Source organism: Lynx rufus, unplaced genomic scaffold (assembly GCF_022079265.1).
Source record: "Lynx rufus isolate CCGP_SWC_20201006 ecotype Redwood Valley unplaced genomic scaffold, mLynRuf1.p SCAF_10, whole genome shotgun sequence".
NCBI lineage: Eukaryota > Metazoa > Chordata > Mammalia > Carnivora > Felidae > Lynx > Lynx rufus.
In genome coordinates this window covers 6,685,396-6,707,666 of record NW_025814824.1, presented here as the reverse complement: position 1 = coordinate 6,707,666, position 22,271 = coordinate 6,685,396, and the positions used below count along the sequence as shown (strand labels likewise).

Genomic DNA, 22,271 nt, shown 5'->3' with positions numbered 1-22,271 from the left:
AGCGGAGCTGGGTGCCAGCCGCGTTCTTTGCGGTCTCTGAGCATTTTGTTTCTGCAGCTCGAATGGAAGTGGAATATGTTATTGACAGTGATTTTTGAGCAGCTGGGCTGGACTGGGCAGACCACACCCCCTGTTCTCCCTGTTGGAGTTGCTGTGTGGGGTGTGTATTGGGGTAGTGGGAAGATCACATGTCCTTACTCGTCCGTTTCCCTAGGCTCCTGTCCCACGTACGTAGGCACCTCTTGACTGAACGTTGTGCATCGAAAGTGCTCCGTACTGAATTTTTGATTCGTGGGGTTGAGGAGAGCCGGTCTCCATAATGAAGTCAAATTTTAGAGAATTGTTTCCACTTCCTTAAAAACCAGCCTTTTCGCTTGAGTTGCTGATGTCTTTCTCCTTCTCTCTCTGGGGATGCCCTGGTGTAAAAGTGCCAATTATCAGTATTTTGACTGTAAGGTAGCAGTTGTGAGGAGCCTGTCTTGTCCACAAAAGGAGTAATTGATACTTAAATAATTGAAAATAGGCTCTGTTACAAAAACACCCTGTTTAGATCTTTATAAACAGCTACTGTACTGTCTTTCACTGATCTTTTTCTGCTTTTCCTGTCAACAGAACGAGGGGCGGGGGGGGGCAGTGGATTGGGATTGGCCCCGGTGAGCCCCAGGGTGGTGTGTGTTCTGGCCTCAGGTTCTCAAGGGACAGACTCATCGGTTCCAGCAGTGGGGGGTGGTCAGACAACAAACACTTCAAAGCGAGCTCGGCTCATGCCAGACAGACAGGCGGTCTTCTTCTCTTGTTCCAGAATTGAGGTGAACCATTTCTAGGGGAAGGGAGGGGCATTGGGTAGGAAGTCTAGAGCAGGGTTGGGAACTTGTTATTTTATACTTTCCAACTCTCTATATCTGGGGGTTTCTCACTGTGATCTTTTTATATAATAATAATAATATAAGAGTTATATACTAATATGATAACAATTGATGAAAATGCTCTAAAAGTTGAGTTAAAGTGTTACCAAGTTAAGCAATTAAAGACAGGTGGAAAGTAGGATGGCTTTGGGAGCTCCGATGTGTTACAGTTCCGCAGGTAGCTGCTGGCTTTAGAACTGACTTTCCTCTGTCCTGGAGTGTGAGCAGGACGCACCCTTAACTGCAGACTGCAGGTACTCCGTGCGTGTGTCCCCGCAGATGGCAAACCGGATCGTGGATTCTGCAAGGAGCATCCTCAACAAGTTCATCCCCGATATCTATATTTACACAGACCACATGAAAGGAGTCAGCTCTGGAAAGTAAGTGTGCGCGTCTAGAGCCTAATTCTGCAGCTACCCCAGCCTTTTTCCAGTCCTGTTCTGATCGAAATGACAGCTGCCAGCTGTGCTACAGGGCAGCCAGAGGGGAATGATTTCAGAGTTAATTTCCTCCCGACTTAACTGCCATTGTCACCTGCAGGCATCTTTGGAGCGCCTGCCACATGGAAAGTGTCACAGTGGCCAGTGCTGGAGATGAGGGGTCCAGACCCTGGCCTGGGGGAGTTAAAACCCAGGTGCTTCCAGCTTTAAATCACATCTGTTCCCACAAAAAGTTAAACGAAACAAGTTCGGGGCACCTGGGTGGCCCAGGTGGCTGAGCGTCCGACTGTTGATTTTGGCTCAGATCATGATCCTGGGGTCGTGGGATCGAGTGCCAAGTTGGGCTTCTTGCCGACAGTGTGGAGGCTGCTTGGGATTCTCTCTCTCCCCCCTCTCTGTCTCCCCCTCTCCTGACTTGTGCATGCTCTCTCTCGCGCTCTCTCTCACTCTTAAAAAAAAAAAAAAAGTTTATAAAGTAAACAAGTTCTCCCACCCTGAGTAAATAACAGTTTAGGGGAAAATGTCCTCTGCCGCTGGTCCCAGCCAGTTGGCTTCCCTCTCCATCGAGTGGAACAACACTCTTAGAGCCAGAGAGGGTTGTTATTACAGATTGGAATTGGGTTTAATTAAACCTTTGTAGAAAACCTCACTTTAGAAAATAAAAAGTTAATGATGATCTGTGTAATGAAAATACTTGTTTTAGGCTTTTGGTTGTATATTTAGAAACCAGTAAGTTAGGCAAGCAATTAAGAACTAATTTTTTTATTATGGAAATGTTAAATACACAGAGAAGTTGAAAGGCTAGCACAGTGAACACCTGTGTATTCCTTCTACTTCTAGTTAGCAGTGACTGTTTTGCCAAATCGGCTTTACTTGTGTGTGGGTTTTCTGTGTTCTTGTTTTTGCTGAATCATTTCAGTGTGAACGACAGGATCACTAACGCTGGGGAGTCTGCAGCTTGTAGGCTGTGTCTCCTAAAAATAAGAACATCAGGGATTGACTTGTGAGTTCAGACCTCGGTGTTTCTCTGAGCAGGAAGTAGCACACACCCACCCTTGTCTGCGGCCCTTGCATCTGAGCTTTGTTTTGACTTCGGCCGAAGGAGAGAGCAAAGGAGGGGTGAGGGTGATGTGGCATTTCTGACCTTGATAAGGCCCACGGGAGTGACGAAGGTGATTTCAGCCACGTGGCGGTGGCTCGTGGTTCAGCGCTGCAGAGGTGAAGACGTCGGAGGCTGTAGTTGGGAAGGGATTTGTGTGCACAGCTGGCCCTTCCTCTGGTAGTTGGGAATGTCAGTGATGGTCCCGGACCCCTTTGGGGCACTGCTCCGAAACCACCGGTGCCTTCCTCACTCGTATGGTGGGAGTGATGGTGCCGGCACCATTAGGTCACCGTAAAGATGGAGCGATCACCCGCGCAAGCCACTAATGCAATGGCTGGCACGTAGTAGGTGCTGCAGAAAAGGTTCCCTTTCTCTTCCCTTCTTGGCCATTCTCCGGGGAGGGGGATCACAGAGCGGTGGGGGAGGATCAGTGCAGCAGCAGCTGTCTGAGGGGTCTGGCCTCTGGCTCCACCAAAGGGTGGCTGAGAATAGAGCAGAGCGGGCTTGAGGCCATGCTGCCCCCGGCTGTGGTGCAGCTGCTTGTAATGCCATCGACTCAGCTGACCCCCGTGTGCAGTTCAGTCCTGTCCTTGCTAAGGGTGAGTAGGAAGCTCACACAGGGATCAAGATGTGGGCGTGATGGAGATTCGTGGGTCATCAACTCCAAGCCCCACTTAAAAAAATTACGTGTAAGAGCAATGCATAACATCAGGCGAGTGTTTGTTTTCTACATCTCAAGCTGCAGAGGACTCATGGTGACCTTCCTTGTCTGTAATGGAAGTGTAAAGCCACAGGGGGGTATTCTCCTCTTCGAGTTCAGCGGGGGATCCCTGTAGTGAGGTTTGCTGACTCTAAGGCTGAGAGAGCGGGTGCTGAGGCCCGGAAGCCCGGGGACCAGAGGTTCCGGGTGGTCTGCGTCAGCTCGTTGACCAGCGTACGCATTTGCCCGTTGGCTCATTTTGATCCTCGCAGTCAGGACCTTAAAAAAATCTAGTCCTTTACCAACTGGGAAGTTTTGGGGGCTGTCGCTTGCAAACTGTACTGATGCGGATGTTCAGTGAGGTCGCCTGGTGACCAGCTGCTCTGTCAGCATAACAGGCCCGAGGACACACACACCCCAGGTTGGAGGGGAGATACTGGAGGAATGCACACGGAGCTTCGTAGGTTCTCGAGTCCTTTGTTTTTCCTACAACAAATACAGCGTTAAATGGAGCAGTTTCGATTAAACATGAAGTTTATTGGAACGACAACTACACACACTTCAAAAATTTCAGAGATGGAAGAGTCCAGAATTCTTGGGAACTGCAGGTGAGTGGGTTGAAGCAGGGAAGGCAGCATATCTTCTGGTTCTGCGTCCCTCTGTTTTCCACTCTGCAAGCTCTCGTGGCTCCGCCTGTACCACTGAGGGAGCTGGTGCCGTGCCTTCCTCCTGGTCAGGTGACTCGAAGGCCACTTCAGCTTGTCCCGTGGCGTGATGGCTGGGTGGCGCGGTGTCCACTGTAGAGCATGACTCGGAGCGCCCAGAACCTTTGTCCTCAAAGGTGTTAGTTAGTAGCTCTTGGCTGCATAGACACTATTTTCTTTCAAGAAATTAAGGACTGACCAATATAGTTCTCTCGTACAGTGAGCTCACTTAGTGCATTTGAAACACTATTAATTTTATGATTTTATGCACAGTTTTTCTGAAGCAGGTATCTTGGCTAGCCTTGTGCCGGACACGTGGAAAGCGCTTCAGGAACACGTGTGTTGAATTGGGTTAAAGGAGGCACGTGGGTGCCGTGATTGCATGTGGAGTGTACATCTGGGAAGTACACATTTAAAAGGCACCGGGCGAAGTAGACATCTGTGAGGTGTTAAATTTGGAACTTTTAGGGGAGAGAGACTTGTTTTTATTGTTTGTGGACTGATTTTGTTTTGTGTCAGACTGGTTGTCGCTGAGCTCTCTAGGAGCAGGAACACTCGTGTACGTGGTGCCCCACGTCCTGGCCACAGAAGCTTTCCCCCACATGTTTGTTGGGGTGCGTGAACAAATGAGTCGGCAGTGATTCTGGACAAGAAAGGCGTTAGCTTCTGGCTGTTGGTAGTAGAAACGCAGCGGAAGAGGACGCGGTGCTAGCTGGTTATCTCAAATGAATTCTGAGGTGGGGATGTTCCTTCATCTGAGGTGTGCCATCCCTGGGCCTTTTCTGGCTCGTGTGGTACTTCCTCATCACGGGGGATGAACAGCCTGATGTTTCAGGTGGCCTCCAGGCCGCTCCTTCCTTCTGGATTGGTTGAGGGCCCAGTACTGTGGGTAGAGAACTCTCGTAGGCTTTGGAGTCTGGGAGACCTGCCTTCGAAACGCGTCTCGGTCACTTGCTGGCGGTGTGGACTTGGTGCAGCTTGCTTTGTTTCTCACGTGTTACGCGGGATGGTAATACTTACCTTGCAGACTTACAGTGTCAGACCCCTAGCTCAGAAATTGGCCACTAGTAGGTGCTCGATATCTGGTAGCCCTTGTGAACGCTACTTTATACGTCGGTGGTGACAAACTCTCACAGTGGGGTCTCTCACAGGGTAGGCGTCGGGGGAAAGAGGGGGAAGGCAGGGCCGGTAGGAGAAGCAGTGCAGACTCGGGCCTCCTTTGGTTCCGCCCTGCATGCTCTCGCTAAGTCATTTGTATTTCTAGTGTAAGCCGGTGGGAGTGCTGGCAAGGCTTGGTGTGGCCAGACAGAAGGCCATCAGAAAGATGTGCACCCCCCACTTTATCAGCTGTACTCACGTCCGTGCCTTTGAATCTCCAGGTCTCCGGGTTTCGGGTTGTCACTGGTTGCGGAAACCACCACTGGCGCCTTCCTCAGTGCCGAGCTGGCCTCCAACCCCCAGGGCCAGGGGGCTGCCGTGCTTCCGGAGGACCTCGGCCAGAACTGCGCCAAGCTGCTGCTCGAAGAGATCTATAGGGTACGTCTCGGCCTCTGCAGGTCTGGGAGCGGTGCCATCAGGGAGCGGTTCGCTGTCTCTCATTCTTACTCCTTAGCAACTTTCTTCTCCTCCGAGGGCTTGAGCCAAGGAATTAACTTCTTCCTACGCATTCAGCAGTTTAGCATTAACTAGTTTACTACATAAGGTAAGCTAGTCAGTGAGCAGAGATCTAGCCCCTCTGGTTTGGGATACAGAGCAGGTAAGTTTAATGGGGAGAGGAAAGAACTGGAACAAGAGAGAGAAGGTGAAAACGGAGCATGTTTGGTGGTGACTGGCCAGGTGAAGAGCAGACACTGCCTTGACCACACAGGTGCCATCTCCCGGCTCCCCCAGTCCGGCCGTAGGGGAATGGGGGTGCGCTCTTCTCAGATTTCTCAAGAGAAACTGGAAATCTGGATTTGTATGTGACAGTTCAGATAGAAAATAATATCAACAGGCCGCATTGTGCAGCGTGCTCTCGAGCACAGAAGAATGTCTTGGGAAGGCAGTCCTGCGTCCAAGCGTGGTCGGGGCTTGGAAGGGTCCGTGCGCGGGACGGCGGGAGTGGGACATGGCCTGCCCTCTCTGTCGCCACGGTGCTTTCTCTGCCCGTCCAGACAAGCAGCACACACGCTGTGTGTACTCACATGCTGTTTCCTAAGATAGTTGAGGTGACCTCAGAGAAGCAAGGAAGAAATGAGGAAGGAAGGAAAAATGATGGCAGGAGAAAATAAGATGAAGCCACCTGAAAATACATTGTTCGTGACCTTACACGCTTTATTTAGTGGGGAGTCCCAAATCTGGCTCCAGGATCTGTTACCCTGCACTACCTTTTGTCTTGGCTCCATGTCAGGAAGCCCAGGCTTTCCCTCTAACGTGCAGAATCCAGGCTCTGAGGGACGGTCACTGCCCTGCTGTGGATGCGAGGGCCCACGTTTTAGAACTGAGCACAAGTGGGAACCATACTCTGGGTGATACGCTACCAGATGGCGTGTAGCATTTGTAACCTGTCTTTCTTCTCTAGCTGAAGGGCCTTTCGTCTCTGTATTTGTCTGTGTATTTATTCTCGGACACTAGACATCTCTGTGGTACTTTTCCGGAGTCTCCCGGGGAAGCTTTGCCGTGTTTAAAGCAGCAAAACTCACATGGGAGCCCAGTGAAATAAGACCAGTAAGGCGGGTAGAGTGGTGATTTTTTTTTTTCTTTCTTTCCTTTCTTCCTTTTTCCACTGTAGCTGATTAACCTCTGAGGTAGGGTGATGCTTGGGCCATGGGTATTGATCCCTGTACAGGCCTCACTAAGGAAAACAGCTTATTAACGCCGTCTACTCCCCTGATCCAAGTCAGCATTCTTGAAAATATGTCACCGGTCCCAGGGTGGAACAAGTAAGAATGAACTGTTTCTTCAGAGTTGATTGAAATTTCCAGGTCTGAAATGGCTCTATTTAACGTCCATCTGGTTAAAATGGAGGACAGACTGTACCTGTCTGCGTTGGAGTGCCTCGATCGTCTGTACGCAGCGATTCAGCTGGGAACTAGTGGAGGAAGGGAATCACCCTGTCGGATGAAATCCTCCCAGAGGAGGAAGTATCTCAACACGGTTCTTGTGCGGCTAGAGTCTGGCCTCCGCTTTTTTGATGCTAAACCAGCCCAATGTTTGGTGCTACATTGAGTGATTTTTGAAAGACGGGTGGTAACGGGAAGCTGGGAGTGAATGATCGAGAGCTCGCTCTGCCTGTTACTTAGTTCAGGAAGATTGTCATCTCGGCATTTATGAGGGAAGACTGCATCCTGTGGTGACTGGCAGGCGCTCTCTGTGACTGTGGGGACGCTGCTGTCTCTTTCTAGCTGACCTGGGGGCATCAGAAGCATCACGTTACAGAATAGCCCAGTGGGGGCCCACGAGCACAGCTGGAGTGTATGTTACATCCCTGTAAAGAGCAGATTGTAAGCCTCTGGGTGAGAGCACAGCCCATCGTCAGTCCACCCGAGAGGAAACGTGCAATCTGGATTAGGTTACTTTATTTTATTTTTTCTTTACGCTCCAGTTAAGTTCTGTTTTATACCATCGCCTTATGCCTGGACCAGGTTTTTTGCCTTTGTTTTTAATCATTGAGAAAACTGTGTGTGTGTCTGTGATCCTTAATTGTCAAAAGGATGAAAACACTTTTTGCTTTCCTGAATAATTTTTCATAGGTGTGTGATATGATGTGGTTTAAATGAGTCATAAAATCCATCCCTTGGGGGCACCTGGGTGGCTCGGTTAAGCGTCCCACTTCTTTTTCTCGATATCAGCTCAGGTCACAATCCCATGGTTCGTGAGATCGAGCCCTGTGTCAGGCCCAGCATTCCTGTGCAGACAGCGTGGAGCCTACTTGGGATTCTCTCTCCCTCTCTCTGCCCCTCCCCTGTACACACACAGTCTCTTGTCTTTCTCAAAATAAGTAAATAAACCTAAAAAAAAAAATCCATCCCTTGGAGGGTCCTGCTTATTTTTTTTACCAACGTTTTAACCCTCTGGTCTAATCCCTCGTTTCATTTATGTCTCCTCTGTTCCCAGGCCCCCTTGATTACGCCACAGGCTCTCTGGGGCTGCGTTTCTCGTCTGCCTTTCGTTGCCACCACCTGCTGCCCTCCTCGCGTCCGTCCGCCTGCCTCTCTAGCATCTTCTGTAGATCAGGTCTCCCCCTGAGATACTGATCTGATCGATTCATCCCTGTGCTCAGAGACCTTCTCCAGCTTCTCACTTCCCCAAGATAAAGTCAAAACCCTCAACTCAACCTGGTTAGAAAAGCCAGTCTGTGTATGTCCTCTTCTCCCCGCGGTCTCGCCTTCTACTCTGCAGACAGCAGGCAGTCACTTCGTTGGCCTCCTGGCTGCTCCTTGCTGGCCCTGGGTCCAGTTTCCCCCATCCTCCTGCTGTCCCCTCCAGGGCCAGCTCCCGTCCCCCTCCCCAGAGCCCCCCTCTGCTGCCAGCCGGGTGACAGCCCTCTCCTGCTCGCCTTGGCAGCCCCAGTGGCCACACCCCCCTGCTGCATAGCACTGGCTCCACTTGAATTGTCCCTATTCCTGCCCCTGTATCATCTTTGCCACAAGACCAGAGCCACTCAGTACAGGTTCTACACCCCGTGCCTCGGGGGTAGCCCCATCACTCCCTCCGTGGTATCCTGTGCACAGACCCTGACATATTTATCGCACTAAAATATCGGTCTAGCGCGTACTAGAAGTCCGTGAGCATGGTAGAATAGCAACACAGTGATAAGAAGGAGAGACTGAAGAGAACAGTTTAACTTTAGACAGTTGTGAGAGGGAGCAAGTTCCGTCAGAGTTAGTTTCCTTGGGCCTCCTGTTCTCCGTGTGGGTCAGGTTTTCCTTTGTAGATGGAAATACGTACGCAGTAACTCTTCTTAAAATTTTGCTAAACGAGGTGAATATTGTCCTTTACTATCTCCAGTGGTTTGCAAAGAGCAGTGGATTCTCATAAAGGCCAGCTGTAGCAGAAACCCCTTTATTTTCTGACTGTTGTCACAGAGTGTGATACAGAGAATGTCTGTGCCTGAAAACTGACTTATCCACTACCCTGCCCCCACTAACAGAGGACAGAGGCGTACCCACATAAACAGTGGGTGCACAGTCCGAGAGAGCCTCGCCTCGGACAGGGATGCACTGTGTTAGAAACTGGGTTTCTTACGGTGACGTGTGCCAAATACATAGAGATCCAGGGTCATCCTGCTTTCATTGTGGACAGTGTTAAGTTTGAATGGTTCGAAATCAAATTACCCCAGGAGGAATGATGAGAGATCAAGACAAATTTAAGGGCACAGATGTCAACAGCTGTCATGCAAGCCTCTGCTGAAGCAAAATGGCGGCAGAGGTGGACAAATTCAAGAGCGAAAGAAGAAGGGCAACCAAAGCAGTTGCATCTCAGGAGAGAGTTTTGTTCTGCGTTCTGATACGGAAGAAAAGGAAGGAGGAGTTGGGGGGAGGGGAATAACGCACCCTCAGTAAGAACCGAGGGGGTGATCATAGTCGTTGCCCAGGTTTAAGGCGTGCACAGGGAGAGGTGGAGGCCCCTGGAGTGTGGCCGGCCGTTTCTGAGTGTGACAGAGTGTGTGCACAGGTGGTGCCCGTGGAAGGTGATGTTCCATTCACGTCACCTTAACTGTGGTGCTCCGTGACAGATCGGATCAGTAGAAGCAACCTTCATTTAGCCCTAGGTATTCAGCTATGGAACCGAGTACACGTTTTTGCCTGTATGTCCTGCCGCAGCTTTAGTTACAAAGGCAGAGTGGCGTTTTTCACTAGATGCACCTCAGTAGACTTGAGTGTCTATTCATTCTCGTAGTCTCCGCGATTGCAGTTCTTTTTTTTTTTAATTTTTAAAAATTTTTAACGTTTATTTATTTTTGAGAGAGAGAGACAGAGTGCAAGCAGGAGAAGGGGCAGAGAAGGAGACACAGAATCCAAAGCAGGCTCCAGGCTCTAAGCTGTAGCACAGAGCCTGTCGTGGGGCTCAGACTCATAAACAGTAAGATCAGGACCTGAGCCGAAGGATGCTCCGCCGACTGAGCCACCCAGGTGCCCCTGCAGTTGTTTTTATTAACTGTTTACCCCCTTGAAGTTACTTGGTATAAGGATCGCTCTTACAAGACCGGTATTGTGTTTCATTATTGCTTGAACTTTGTTGCCTGCTCTTCTGTGCTTCAGATATTCTGGGTGTCTGTGGTTTGTTTCCTTCTCTCTGTTTTGTTGGTTTTCCATTTTCTGGTTGGTAGAACGATTAATCTTGAAAGTGTTTGTGTTTACAGGGTGGATGTGTTGACTCGACCAACCAGAGCCTGGGTCTGTTGCTCATGACCCTTGGACAGCAGGATGTCTCCAAAGTCCTGCTAGGACCGCTGTCTCCCTACACGTGAGTCGTTTTTCTTCCACCTTGCGCCGTGCCATCCAGTTCAATCTTGCAGTTGCACAAAACCACCCGGGTGTCGTACTGCGTATAGCTTGTCGCCGTGAACGCTTGCTCGTACCGTTGCTTACATGAACCGGAGGTTGTCACCCTAAACCCGGTATTTAGCGAGGATTTTGCTTCACATCCTTTCTTGTAGCTTCATCGTTCCTCTGTGTCATTCCCATGATATGAGAGTTACATGAGAAATACCAGACAGTTCTTTTGTCTGTGCTTTAGATTTTGTTTCCATTTTAAAGGTAAACTGGTTCTGTTAATAGCTTGGATTTTGTTGTTCTTTAAATCCCTCTTTTCCTTAGCTGTGGCAAAAAGGACTGTCTTTTTGTCCAAGATGGTAGGGTGTGAGCAGGCTGGAAAGCCGGAGGAGGAGACAGAGTTCGTAGGCATGCTGCTGGACTAGCGGGGAAGTTAGAGAGGTGAGTTTGAGGCTGTGGGTGTCCTCCAGAGTTGACGGCTAAGGCATTAAAGCAAGCACTCTCCAAAAAAGAGCAGCTCTCAGAAGACTTCAGTGATACACGGCACGGGGGGGAGAAGCATTTCCCACTGATAGTACTTGAGGTTGCCGTAACAGCCTGTTGGAGCGCTGATGTCTGCGAGTGTGTACTTATCCACTCAAGATCATTCGTACTCATCTGTGAGTGGGGAGCAGGGCCGGCTGGGCCTCATGGGAGGAAGTGTTCAGGTAGATACGAGACTGAACTGTCCTTTTTCGGTTATCATGGTACCGATGCTGTATGTCTGAAAGGTACAGTACTGTGATAACTGAAGAATGATGGTGCCATCACATTGAGAGAGGGGGCGAGCGCAGCCATGGGGTGCTGCGTTCTCCGCCATGGCTCCAGGGGCCTGGAGACAAAGAGCTCAAAAGACATTCTTAAGGAGGCTTTTTTTTTTTTTTTTTTTTTTGATTAACGGGGGGAGGTTGTTTTGAACAGGGAGGTGGAAGAGAGAGAGAGTCCATTCTGTTAACAGTGGGGGAAGACAGACTGGTAAGCAGGAAGCCGGTGAGGACCACACGGTCTCCCAATAACTCATCTAAAGTATCTCACAGGACATGGGACCCGAAATTGAGTAAATGGCACACTCACACCAGGGGTCAGCATTGCTGAGATAGACTTGGTAATTCAGGCATTCGGAGAGGAGGAGGTCAGGGCTAGGAGCACAGCACCCCCGAGTGCAGAGATTTGCTTCCCGGAGAGAGTTTCCTGGAAGCTGCTGACAGTCTGCAGCTGCCATGGCCCCTTCAGCCGGGCAGCCGTTCTCACCGCTGTTGCTTTGCCCACATCTGTCTGCCTCAGGGCAGCAGAAGGCCTCCTGCTCACACGGCACCAGGCCCTGTCTTGAAATGCATGTGGTCGTGGGCCATGGGGTTTGGCAGAACGTGGTGTGAAAAACAGAATGTATATTTTTATTTTTCCTTGACGGTTTTTTTTTCTTTTGGAGATTTTTTTTTTTCCTTCAGTTTGGCTACAGGGCCTTTATAATCTTTTCAAGTCAGCAGCCCCTGCGGAGATGGCCAAGATGTGACTGACATTTTTAAAAGTTCCTGTGTCCTCCTTGACTCACTTTTCACCAAACATTAATTGCAGTGTCCTGTCTTCCAGAAACCTTGCCTAAAATTATACCGTCTCCTGGGAAAACAAAGCGGTCTGCTCTGAATGGAGCTTCAGAGGAATAGGACAGATTGTAAAATTATGTGTTTTAAGACTTGGGGCTCGGACTTACAGGACATTTGTCCTCTGGGTTACCTGCCTCCCAGGGCTTCATGTAAGAGGGGCTGCCATGGGTGGGAAAGGACTCCCTACCTTCTTTTCGGTACTTTCTGGTAAGCTAGCATCAGCGTGGGGGTAAGGAGGTTTATTTTTGAAAGCTGTATTTTTGAAAGGATCTGTTTAGGATCCTTTTTTTTTTTTTTCTTAATTTTATTTATTTGTTTTTGGGAGAGCACAAGTGGCGGAGGGATAGAGAGACAGGAACAGAGGATCTGAAGCGGGCTCTGTGCCTACAGGCTGACAGCAGCAAGCCTGACGTGGGGCTCGAACTCACAAACCGCAAGATCATGACCTGAGCCGAAGTCGGACGCTCACCCGACTGAGCCACCCGGGCGCCCCTGTTTGGGATCCTTTATCCTCGTGGAAGGCTCTGGTGGTCCAAAGTGACAAAGGGGCAAAGGTGGGAAGAAATATATGTCCTTCAGGGACGCAGCAGGCGAAGCTAACATCGTACTTGGATACGGTGAAGGGTGGAAAGGGATCGAATCCGCAATGAGGACAGCCACACTTGGGAGGAGCAGTTTATCCTAATCCATCCAGTTCAGGAGCTTTTGAAGTCAAACTGTCGCACTTACTTTTATGCGCAGTTAAAGTCCTAAAAATCCGTTTTCTGAAACCTCAGATTTCTAATGAAAACCAGAAGCAAGACCCTCTTTGGTTTAAAGAAATGTATTCTGGCCCTTTGCACATTTTGATTTTTTTTTTTTTTTATATATACGAAATTTATTGACAAATTGGTTTCCATACAACACCCAGTGCTCATCCCAAAACGTGCCCTCCTCAATACCCATCACCCACCCTCCCCTCCCTCCCACCCCCCATCAACCCTCAGTTCTCAGTTTTTAAGAGTCTCTTACGCTTTGGCTCTCTCCCACTCTGACCTCTTTTTTTTTTCCCTTCCCCTCCCCCATGGGTTTCTGTTAAGTTTCTCAGGATCCACATAAGAGTGAAACCATATGGTATCTGTCTTTCTCTGTATGGTTTATTTCACTTAGCATCACACTCTCCAGTTCCATCCACGTTGCTACAGAGGGCCATATTTCATTCTTTCTCATTGCCACGTAGTACTCCATTGTGTATATAAACCACAATTTCGTTATCCATTCATCAGTTGATGGACATTTAGGCTCTTTCCATAATTTGGCTATTGTTGAAAGTGCTGCTCTAAACATTGGGGTACAAGTGCCCCTATGCATCAGCACTCCTGTATCCCTTGGGTAAATTCCTAGCAGTGCTATTGCTGGGTCATAGGGTAGGTCTATTTTTAATTTTCTGTGGAACCTCCACACTGCTTTCCAGAGCGGCTGCACCAATTTGCATTCCCACCAACAGTGCAAGAGGGTTCCCGTTTCTCCACATCCTCTCCAGCATCTATAGTCTCCTGATTTGTTCATTTTGGCCACTCTGACTGGCGTGAGGTGATACCTGAGTGTGGTTTTGATTTGTATTTCCCTGATAAGGAGCGACGCTGAACATCTTTTCATTGCACATTTTGATTTTTATAGATAGCTTTTCAAATGTCTGTTGACAGAGCACTGGGAGTAAGGAGGATTTTTTTCTTGCTTTCAAATCCTTTCTGGAAAATAAGGGTCTCTGTGTTCTTCTTTTCCTCTTCCCTCTGTCTTACTTCAGGAGATTGCCTTTGGCTTCCTGTGTTACTTAAGAAAGTAAGTCTGTATGTGTGAAATTCTTCAGGAAGGCCAGAGAGATTTTTTTCCCCCGTAGAATAAAATAGTGTTGGATGGCATGCCGGTACGTGTATGCTCTATTTCTGTTGACTTTGTTGAGTTTTAGATAGTTAGAGTTGGCGGTGGTGGTTCTGCCTTTCCCTCAAAACGCTTAACTTTACAGTTTAGGGCAGGATTTACATTTTATGTGAAAGCAGGTTTAACAGCAAGGAAAATACTAATGAGCATCTTAATTGGCGCTTTTGGAAATTGTTCACGATCGGGGGCTGCGGTTACCAGAGCGTTCTGCGTCCTGCCGGTGCGCAGGCATCAGAGTCCCCCCTGTATGCGTGTCAGTTCTGGCTCTGCCCTGGAGCACGGGAGACCGTGGACAAGGCACTGAGCGGGTCTGCGCATCTGTGTCCTCGGTAGTGAAGGTGGCTGAGTGGTCCTGCGGCCCTGGGTTTGTGGAGGTGGTATGAGGCTTTAATGAGGCTGGGTACCTAGTCCTCCCAGCCGTGCGGTGTGCCTGACAGAGCTCGTCTGTGCTGAACAGCGAGGTTCCTGCCTCCACATCCCCTCTGTCTGGGAAGTCCAGTATCCCAGTAAGGTCACTTTGGACACCTGGAGGCCTAGTAAACTTGCGTTGGGTATTCTCAGGCCTGAAGTCACCGTAAATTGTCTGTTCAGCGACTCTAAATCTGCGTCCGTTATGAGCAACTTCCTGCAGTTGTTTTACTAAAGAAACCATTCCCATCTTACGTACTATTCCCGAGAATTGTGTAGGGTCGGTTTCTTTAACAAGCACTTACAGTATTTACTGTTGTCCAGATGTTGTTTGAAGTGCTTTCAGAATATGAATGCACTTAGTTTTCATGATGACCCTATGGGGGGGGGGGTGATAAAAGCAGGTAGGTACCCTTCGCTGTCCATTTTACAGGTGAGGGGGGTTGGGGCACAGAGAGGTCGAGCCACGTGCCCGGAGGCACATGGGCCAGCCGTGGGGTTCTGACCGAGACAGTCTCGTCCAGAGTCCCTGCGTCCCTGACGCACTGAGCTCTTGTGTAAGAGCTGGGATTGCATCCACGTTGCTGGGCTCCACGCACTTTGCTGCCTGGGGCAGGGTGCCACGCCACATCTTTTCAGAGTCCTCGTTTCAAATTCTGCCGTAAAACGATCTCCTTCTATCTTTAGTTCGAAGTCTAAAATAAATCATGCCACTTTGTTTTTTTCTAACTTTAATAAATGACCTCTTTCCACTGCTTGTGAAGAGCTGGGGAGCGAGAGAGCCCTGGTGTCCCTTTTGTCACTGACTGATGGGGACGGTGGGCTCCCCTGGTCTGGCGCACAGCCTGCGAATGACGCCCGGCTGTTTGGGTCCGGTCGCTCAGTTGCTGTCTGCAAGCTGGCGGGGTGCCTCCGCACCTCACGTTTGGGGGTGCTTACGGTGCTGCAGGGCCCTGGCACTCTTATCATCACACGGTCAGAGCCCCAGCACGGAGCTGGCATACAGGAAAAGCACACGATATCGTCAGTTTTCCAGATGAAACAAAATTCGGTTTGTAAAGGCAGCAGGAGGCAGGGAGCCAGGCTGGGAGAGATATGGGTCCCAAGACCGAGTTCGGCCGAGAGCTCACGTTCACTCTCGGAACAGAGGCCAGCGGGCTTTGGGAAAGCCGCTGTTTGGCCACAAAAAGCACCACCAGTGTGTTTTTTAAAAGCTGCTGTGTAATGACTCTGGGGACCCCATTGAGCGGGTTCTCTTCCTGTTCCCGGGTCTTTCCCCTCCACTTGCAGAGCAACGCCCGGGGCCTGGGAAGCAGGCAACCCTGATATCGAAGTGCCTTGGTGGAGCAGGAGGCGGGGCCGTCTGTCCGGGTTGTGTCTGTGGAGCGGCCCGAGAGAGCGCTGTCCCGCGACCTCTCATCGCCTCCGTCAGGCTTCTGAAGGCAACGGGGGCTGTGTTTAAGAGGTGGGCGAGCCACCTGGCAGGCCCCGGGCACTTGGGGTTTGGTGGGCAGGTGAGCGGGAGCCCACCGGCCTCCACCTGTTGACCAGCGATGGTGGCGGAACAGCCCCCCACTCGGCAAATACACAGGAAGACTGTGTGTGCTCCAGGATTCTCTGAAACCTGCTTGTCAGACGGACTGGAGGCTTTCACGGAAAAGGAGGTTGTCGTTTTCGGTTTTGTTCTTCTAAAAACAAATCACTTTTTCCCGAACAACAGCCAGAGAAGCTCACGACAGGTACGGTTGTGTAAGTCAGGGGTTTGGACCTTCGCGCGGGGGTTGTGTAGAAAGAATCCCGGTCACCTCTGCAGGTACACGGAGCAATGCAGGTGGTCGCCGCTCCGCTGAGGGACAGGGCTGCCGTGAGCGCGCCGCACGTCACTCCCGGCTGGCCGGCGGCCGCGTGCCGTGTCCAGCAGGCGAGGGCGCGGGGTGTGCCGTTGGCGTCCGGGGGAGAGGGAAGGGCGGGAGTGGGGCCTCTCGGGCCTGGGTGCGGACGGCGGAGAAGGGCGCCGGCCGGCCGGCGAGGATGTGACTTGGTTAATGACTTGTTTCATCCCTTCGGGAGACCGTTAAGATTTAACGTCGCCTGTGGTTAGGGTCTCGGCTTCTGGAGAACCGGGCCGGAGGCGGGAGGACATTCCGAAGGCTGCCCCCAGCCCCTCAGGCGGGCTTCCTCAGCCGGGCAGGCGGGCCGGCAGAACACCTTGTAAAACGTGGACCCCACCAGGTCCAAAGGCCGCAAATACCCTGGAGCTGCAAATATGCAGGCCTGCATCCTTCTCCGGGAGCCCAGGAGCACGCGGGGGCCCCTCGGGGATTCTGCCAGCTGCCCAGGGGGTCTGGGTTTTCCAGCACAGTCGACTGATTCACGGTGCGGCCGGCCGGGGAGGCCCTGGGAGCGGAGCGTGCCTGGGCTGCGTTAGCGCTCAGGCCGCGAGAGAACAGACTGTTTTCTCCTTAGAACGCAGACGGGGTGAGGTGGCTGTGCCCCCCCCCGGCTGCCAGCTGGAAAGCTTTGCCCACGGATGCAGCTTGTTGATCCGTGGGTTTGATGTGTTTGTGTTCTCTCCTGGGACAGGCTGGGGGGTGTGGTGAGGCTGGGACAGAGAGCGAGAAACTGAAATGTTCAGTTGGTGAGAAGACCGGGAAGCCAGCAGGGGAAGAAGCGACTTCCCCTCCCTGCCGGGAGTGTGGACGGCACTTGTCAGGACTAGCCCTGGCTCCTGACTTCTGTTTGCTGCCTCCTCACCCAGCGGTGCCCAGCAGCTGGAGTGGCTCTGAGCAGTAGACAAGGTCTTTGCCCTGGAGGTGCTTTACCCAAAGGGGACGGGGCAGTTGTGAGCCCATGGCGCACGAGCAGTAATCGGACACCACGAGCAGGGCCGGGAATGCTGTCCTATCTCAGAGAGGTTGCCGGCTGGGGAAGCCTCGCCGGAGAGTTGGCAGATGGGATGTCGCTTTATTTATTTTTTTAATTCCTTTAATTTTTTAATGTTTATTTATTTATTTATTTATTTATTTTTTTTTTTAATTTTTTTTTTTTTTCAACGTTTATTTATTTTGGGGACAGAGAGAGACAGAGCATGAACGGGGGAGGGGCAGAGAGAGAGGGAGACACAGAATCGGAAACAGCTCCAGGCTCTGAGCCATCAGCCCAGAGCCCGACGCGGGGCTCGAACTCACGGACCGCGAGATCGTGACCTGGCTGAAGTCGGACGCTTAACCGACTGCGCCACCCAGGCGCCCCGAATGTTTATTTATTTTTGAGAGAGAGGCAGAGAGCAAGTGGGCGGGGGGCGGGGTGGGGGGGAACAGAGAGAGAGGCAGGGAGACCCAGAATCCGAAGCAGGCTCCAGGCTCCGCGCTGTCAGCACAGAGCCTGATGCGGGGCTCGAACTCACAGACCGTGAGATCGTGACCTGAGCCGAAGTCGGACACTCAACCGACTGAGCCACCCAGGTACCCCTGGGCTGTCGCTTTAAAGATGGAGATGAAGAGAGAGCCGAGAAGCGAGGGGCTTTCCTGCGAGCGCACCCCATGCACCAGAACTGCTTTCTGGGGTAGTTACTCTTTCTTCTCTTAGTCCCTGAAATGCTGGTCACGTCAACCGGACGGGGTGAGGGATTGTCCCAGCCCCGTTTCTCCTTTTTGCCCTTTCCCTCCTGTGTAGGTGGAAGGGCAGAGGGACAGGAGGGGGTAGAAAATGCACCCCAGGAGGTGCCCCGCGCTCAGTTGTGTCTACACTGTGTGAGCGCGGGAGCCAGGTTCAGTATGTCTTCTGAACTTCACAAATACCATATATATGTATTCTAATCAATGGTGTTGAGATATAATTCACGTGCCACACAGTTTGCCCATTTAAAGTGTGCAGTTCAGTGGTTTTTAGCGTATTCACGAAGTCGTGTAACCGTAACCACAAGTTTAGAACGTGTTGGGCACCGCAGGTAGAAGCCCTCTGCCCGTTCACAGTGGCCCCCGGCCCTCCCCATGCCCGGCCCGGGGCCCCGCGGCCCTGGCCAACCACTGGTCTGCTCTCTGCCTCCAGGGTCGGCCTCTTGTGGCCACTTCACATACATGGGCTCCTGCAGCGTGTGGTCTTCTGCGTCCGGCTTCTTCCCTAGTGTCAGGTTTTCAGAGTTTGCGCTGTGGCTGGGTCAGTGCCGCCTTCCTTTTCTAGGCCGAATAATCTGCCGTTTTGTGTAGCCACTCAGCAGTTGATGGGCATTTGGGTTGCTTCTGCCTTTTTGACTGTTTTTGAGCAATTTTGTCGCAGACCTTTGTGTCAGGCCTTTGTATGGGCGTATGCTGCTTTTCTCCTGTGCACGTACCTGAGAGGGGAGTTACTGGGTCATGTGGTAGCTTCTTATTTAGGATTTAACCGCCAGACTGGGAACACACCGCGTTCCCTTCCAGCCAGCAGCGAACGGGGGTTCTAACTGCTTCACATCCTCACCCACACCTGTGTTCTCTCTCTTTTTGATTGTAGCCCTTCTATAGGGTGTGAGGTGGGACCCCATAGTGGTGTCTTCATTTCCCTCATGACTAATGATGTTGACCATCTTTTCACGTGCTTATTAGCTATTTGTAAGGCTTTGGAGAAATGTCTATTCACATCCTTTGCCTATCTTTAATTGTATTTCTTGTCTTTCTGTTTTTGTTTTCTGAGTTGTAAGAGTTCTTTATATAATCTCGATACCAGACTCTTATCAGGTATTTGATTTGCAAATATTTTTTTCCATCCTGAGAGCTGTCTTTTTACTTTCTTCATAATGTCTGTTGATGTCCAAAAGTTTTTAATTTTGATGACGTCTCATTTTGTGTGGCTTTTTTTTTTTCTTTTCTTTTATCACTCTGCATTTGGTGTTGTATTTAAGAAACTCAGGGTGCCTGGGTAGCTCAGTCAGTTAAGCGTCCAACTTGAGCTCAGGTCATGATCTCATAGTTCGTGAGTCTGAGCCCCGCATCAGGCTTTGTCAGGCTCAGAGCCTGGACCTTGATTTGGATTCTGTGTCTCCCTCTGTCTCTGCCCCTCCCCCACTCACGCTCTGTCTCTCTCTCTCTCTCTCAAAAATAAACAACAACACACAGAAACCAATGTCTACCCCAAGATCATGAGGATTTACTGCTGTTTTCTTCTGTGACTTCCATAGTTTTAGCTGTTAGAGGTTCTTAATCCATTTTGAGTTGGTTTTTATGTATGCTGGGAAGAGAGGGTCCAACTTCATCATTCTGTATGTGGAGTCATTCAGCACCATTTGTTGAACAGATTATTCTTTCCCCATTGAATTATCTTGGCACCCTTTTTGAAAATCAACTCACCATAAGTATGTGAGTTTATTTCTTGACTCTCAATTCTTTCCCATTGGTCTTTATGTCTAGAATCAGTCTTTTGAAAGCTCTTTACGTGATTCCATAGCAGGCCCATTAGAGGCATCTGGCCAGGATAGGGAGTTTGGATGGTTCATTTGGGGAGCAACACAAGGTTGCTAGATATTTCATTACAGACATGCAGACCATCTCTTTTTAACTAAGCCAGTGTTCCCAAACTTGCCTGAAAAGAATCACTAGGGTTACTTGTAAACAATAGATTTCTGGCCCCTCTGCCCTGGGGAGATGGCGCCTGGTAAGGGGTGGGGAGGGCCTGTCTTTGTGTTGGCCTGTGCTTCCAGGCTCTGCCACTGGACCCTTGTTCCCTACCAGTTGTTAGTTGAGTAAAACCTTCAGGAACTTGTGTGTTCATTGAACACTCCTGGTGGGTCTTCTGGTTGGGCAAGCTTGGGGAGATGTTGAGTCGGCTAGGGCAGACCAGTAGAAGTCGCTTACCTGTCCCATGGTCCTTCCGTGCAATTGCTGTTCCCAAGGTGCTGTTGGGATGCAGCCATCATTCTGTCTTAAAGGAGATGACAGGAAACCGCCCCGTGAAACTCCTTGTCATGTTTACTGTGAGCTCGTCCCTGGCCTCCTGCCATATACACACAAATCTTGTCATATCCAAGTTTCTCCCCCCCACCCCCTCCTTGTTTATTTAAATTTCCATAGTACTTTTAAAGAATGTTTAACTTGTCTGCCTCACTAGATTGAACACTTCATGACAGAAGGGATTTTTTGTTGACTGCAACATCCTCAGCACCAAGGACAGTGCCTGGTACATAGTAGACACTCAGTAAATCTGTGTGGAGTGAATGGAAGGGTTTTGTTGCGGTTGAGGAGCAAAGAGAAAGACTTTGCTCTACTTTGGCATCTTCTTGGTTTTTACCTCATGATGCTGCGAGTCACGGGAGTACATGTTTCTCTGCCTGCGCTGCTCAAGACTAACGCTGTGTTTATGTCCCCTCAACTGTGCGGGACCGAATGACTTCTGTGTCATGTACTCACCTTGGACCTTTTAAAAATGTGTTTATCTTGTATCGTGTGCATCTCTATAGGCTGTCTAAATCCACTTTGGAAACTGGCAGGCTGTGAAGAAATACTGTTCAATGAGCTTTGATGAGCAGTTCTTAATTTTAGATATTCTTGATCTGTGAAAGTAAAAGCTTGGCTTCTATGTGGGGGAAGGAGAATTTGTTTTGAAAATCGAATTCCTTTTTCACTCCTTCCTCCTTTTTTTTTTTTTTCCCTCCTTTTCAGGATAGAGTTTTTGCGGCATTTGAAGAGCTTTTTCCAGATTATGTTTAAAATTGAAACCAAGCCATGTGGCGAAGAACTCAAGGGTGGGGATAAAGTGCTGCTGACCTGCGTTGGCGTTGGCTTCTCCAACCTTAGCAAGACCCTCAAGTGATACTGTCACAAGATGAGGACCCACCGCCTACAAACAAAGCAGACGCTTGCCACGGACACCCAAGGGGACCAAGTCCAAATTCATCCAGGACAGGAGAGCCTCTTACCTTAAGGATTTCTTCATTTTCCATTAAAAACAAAGTCAGAACATTTAAATAAAAGACCTCTCTGTGTCATGTGGTTTCTAGCCGTTTCTGCAGTGGCATTGACATTCCTCAGGAAGCCCAGTCACGACAAGAGCTCCCGTAGCCCACGGGGAGGAAGAACGTGCCTTCAGGACACAGCTGTGTTGCTGGAGCAACCGCGCCCCTGCATCTCCGCAGGGCTCACTCCGTCTGCATCCCCGGCTTCTGTCGTGGCGCTGTTCTCCAGACCTGCAGGGTCCATTACAGTTTCTTCTGCGAGGACTGACCGCTTTGAGCCTCGGTTTCTGGGTAGGGATTAAATGAGATCATATGGGTGGAAGCTCTTTATGTGGAATGCACGTGTCAAAAATTGATAATGTGAAACTAATTTGTCCCTCGTCTTGTGAACGGACTGATACCTTGGAGGCAGCTACCACTCTTCTCCGGTCCGTCACATGTATATGTGGGGGGATGAGTGTCTGGAGAGGGCAGGGCTCGATTAAACTTATTGGATATTTTCTGTATCTCAGGTGTGATGTAGATTTTATTATCTTGTTAAGAAAATTCAAGAAGGGTATTTTATTCCATTGAAATGTATAATGTAACGACATTGATCTCCTGATTTAAACTTCTGTGTATAATAGTGTCAGAATCTGGAATTTTACCCTACTTGCGAGCTAATAAGTTAGGTTATTACTGTTCCGTGGGTGCCAGCAGAAGTCCCGCGAGTCTTGCGTCAGAGACAGAGAATTTTACTACCTGGAGCGCAGCATGCAGCATGAGCTTCATGTTTGTGTCGCTTTCCCTGCCCCCTGCTGACGTGGAGGGACCCCAGGTAGACAGATGCCACGGGAGCCGCAGTTTGCATCACAGCCAGTGAGGTCCGCGAGCCTGGAGGCTCCACCTCTTCCGGCGAGCCTGCTCTTCGTTCCCGATGGGGACGTATCTGCACCCCTCAGGATTGCTGGTCCTGCAAAGCTTCCCTGGCAGGAACGTGCAGGAACACCCGGCCCGTGCTAGGATGGCCCTGACAACGAACAGAGTCTACATCTGGTGTGTGTACGGG

General features: G+C 50.2%; 1 protein-coding gene across 3 annotated transcripts in view; it reads left to right on the top strand.

Moving 5' to 3' along the window:
• The window catches only part of RCL1 (RNA terminal phosphate cyclase like 1), a 98,206-nt gene extending 76,477 nt beyond the window's left edge, over nucleotides 1-21,729 (top strand). For all 3 annotated transcript variants that reach the window (XM_047101333.1, XM_047101319.1, XM_047101327.1), the window contains exons 6-9: nucleotides 1,160-1,285; nucleotides 5,231-5,387; nucleotides 10,195-10,298; nucleotides 20,931-21,729. In XM_047101333.1, coding sequence (XP_046957289.1) covers nucleotides 1,160-1,285; nucleotides 5,231-5,387; nucleotides 10,195-10,298; nucleotides 20,931-21,081 — 538 coding nt within the window. In that variant the 3' untranslated portion in view covers nucleotides 21,082-21,729. The remainder of the gene's footprint in view (nucleotides 1-1,159; nucleotides 1,286-5,230; nucleotides 5,388-10,194; nucleotides 10,299-20,930) is intronic.
• The last annotated feature ends 542 nt before the right edge of the window (nucleotides 21,730-22,271 follow it).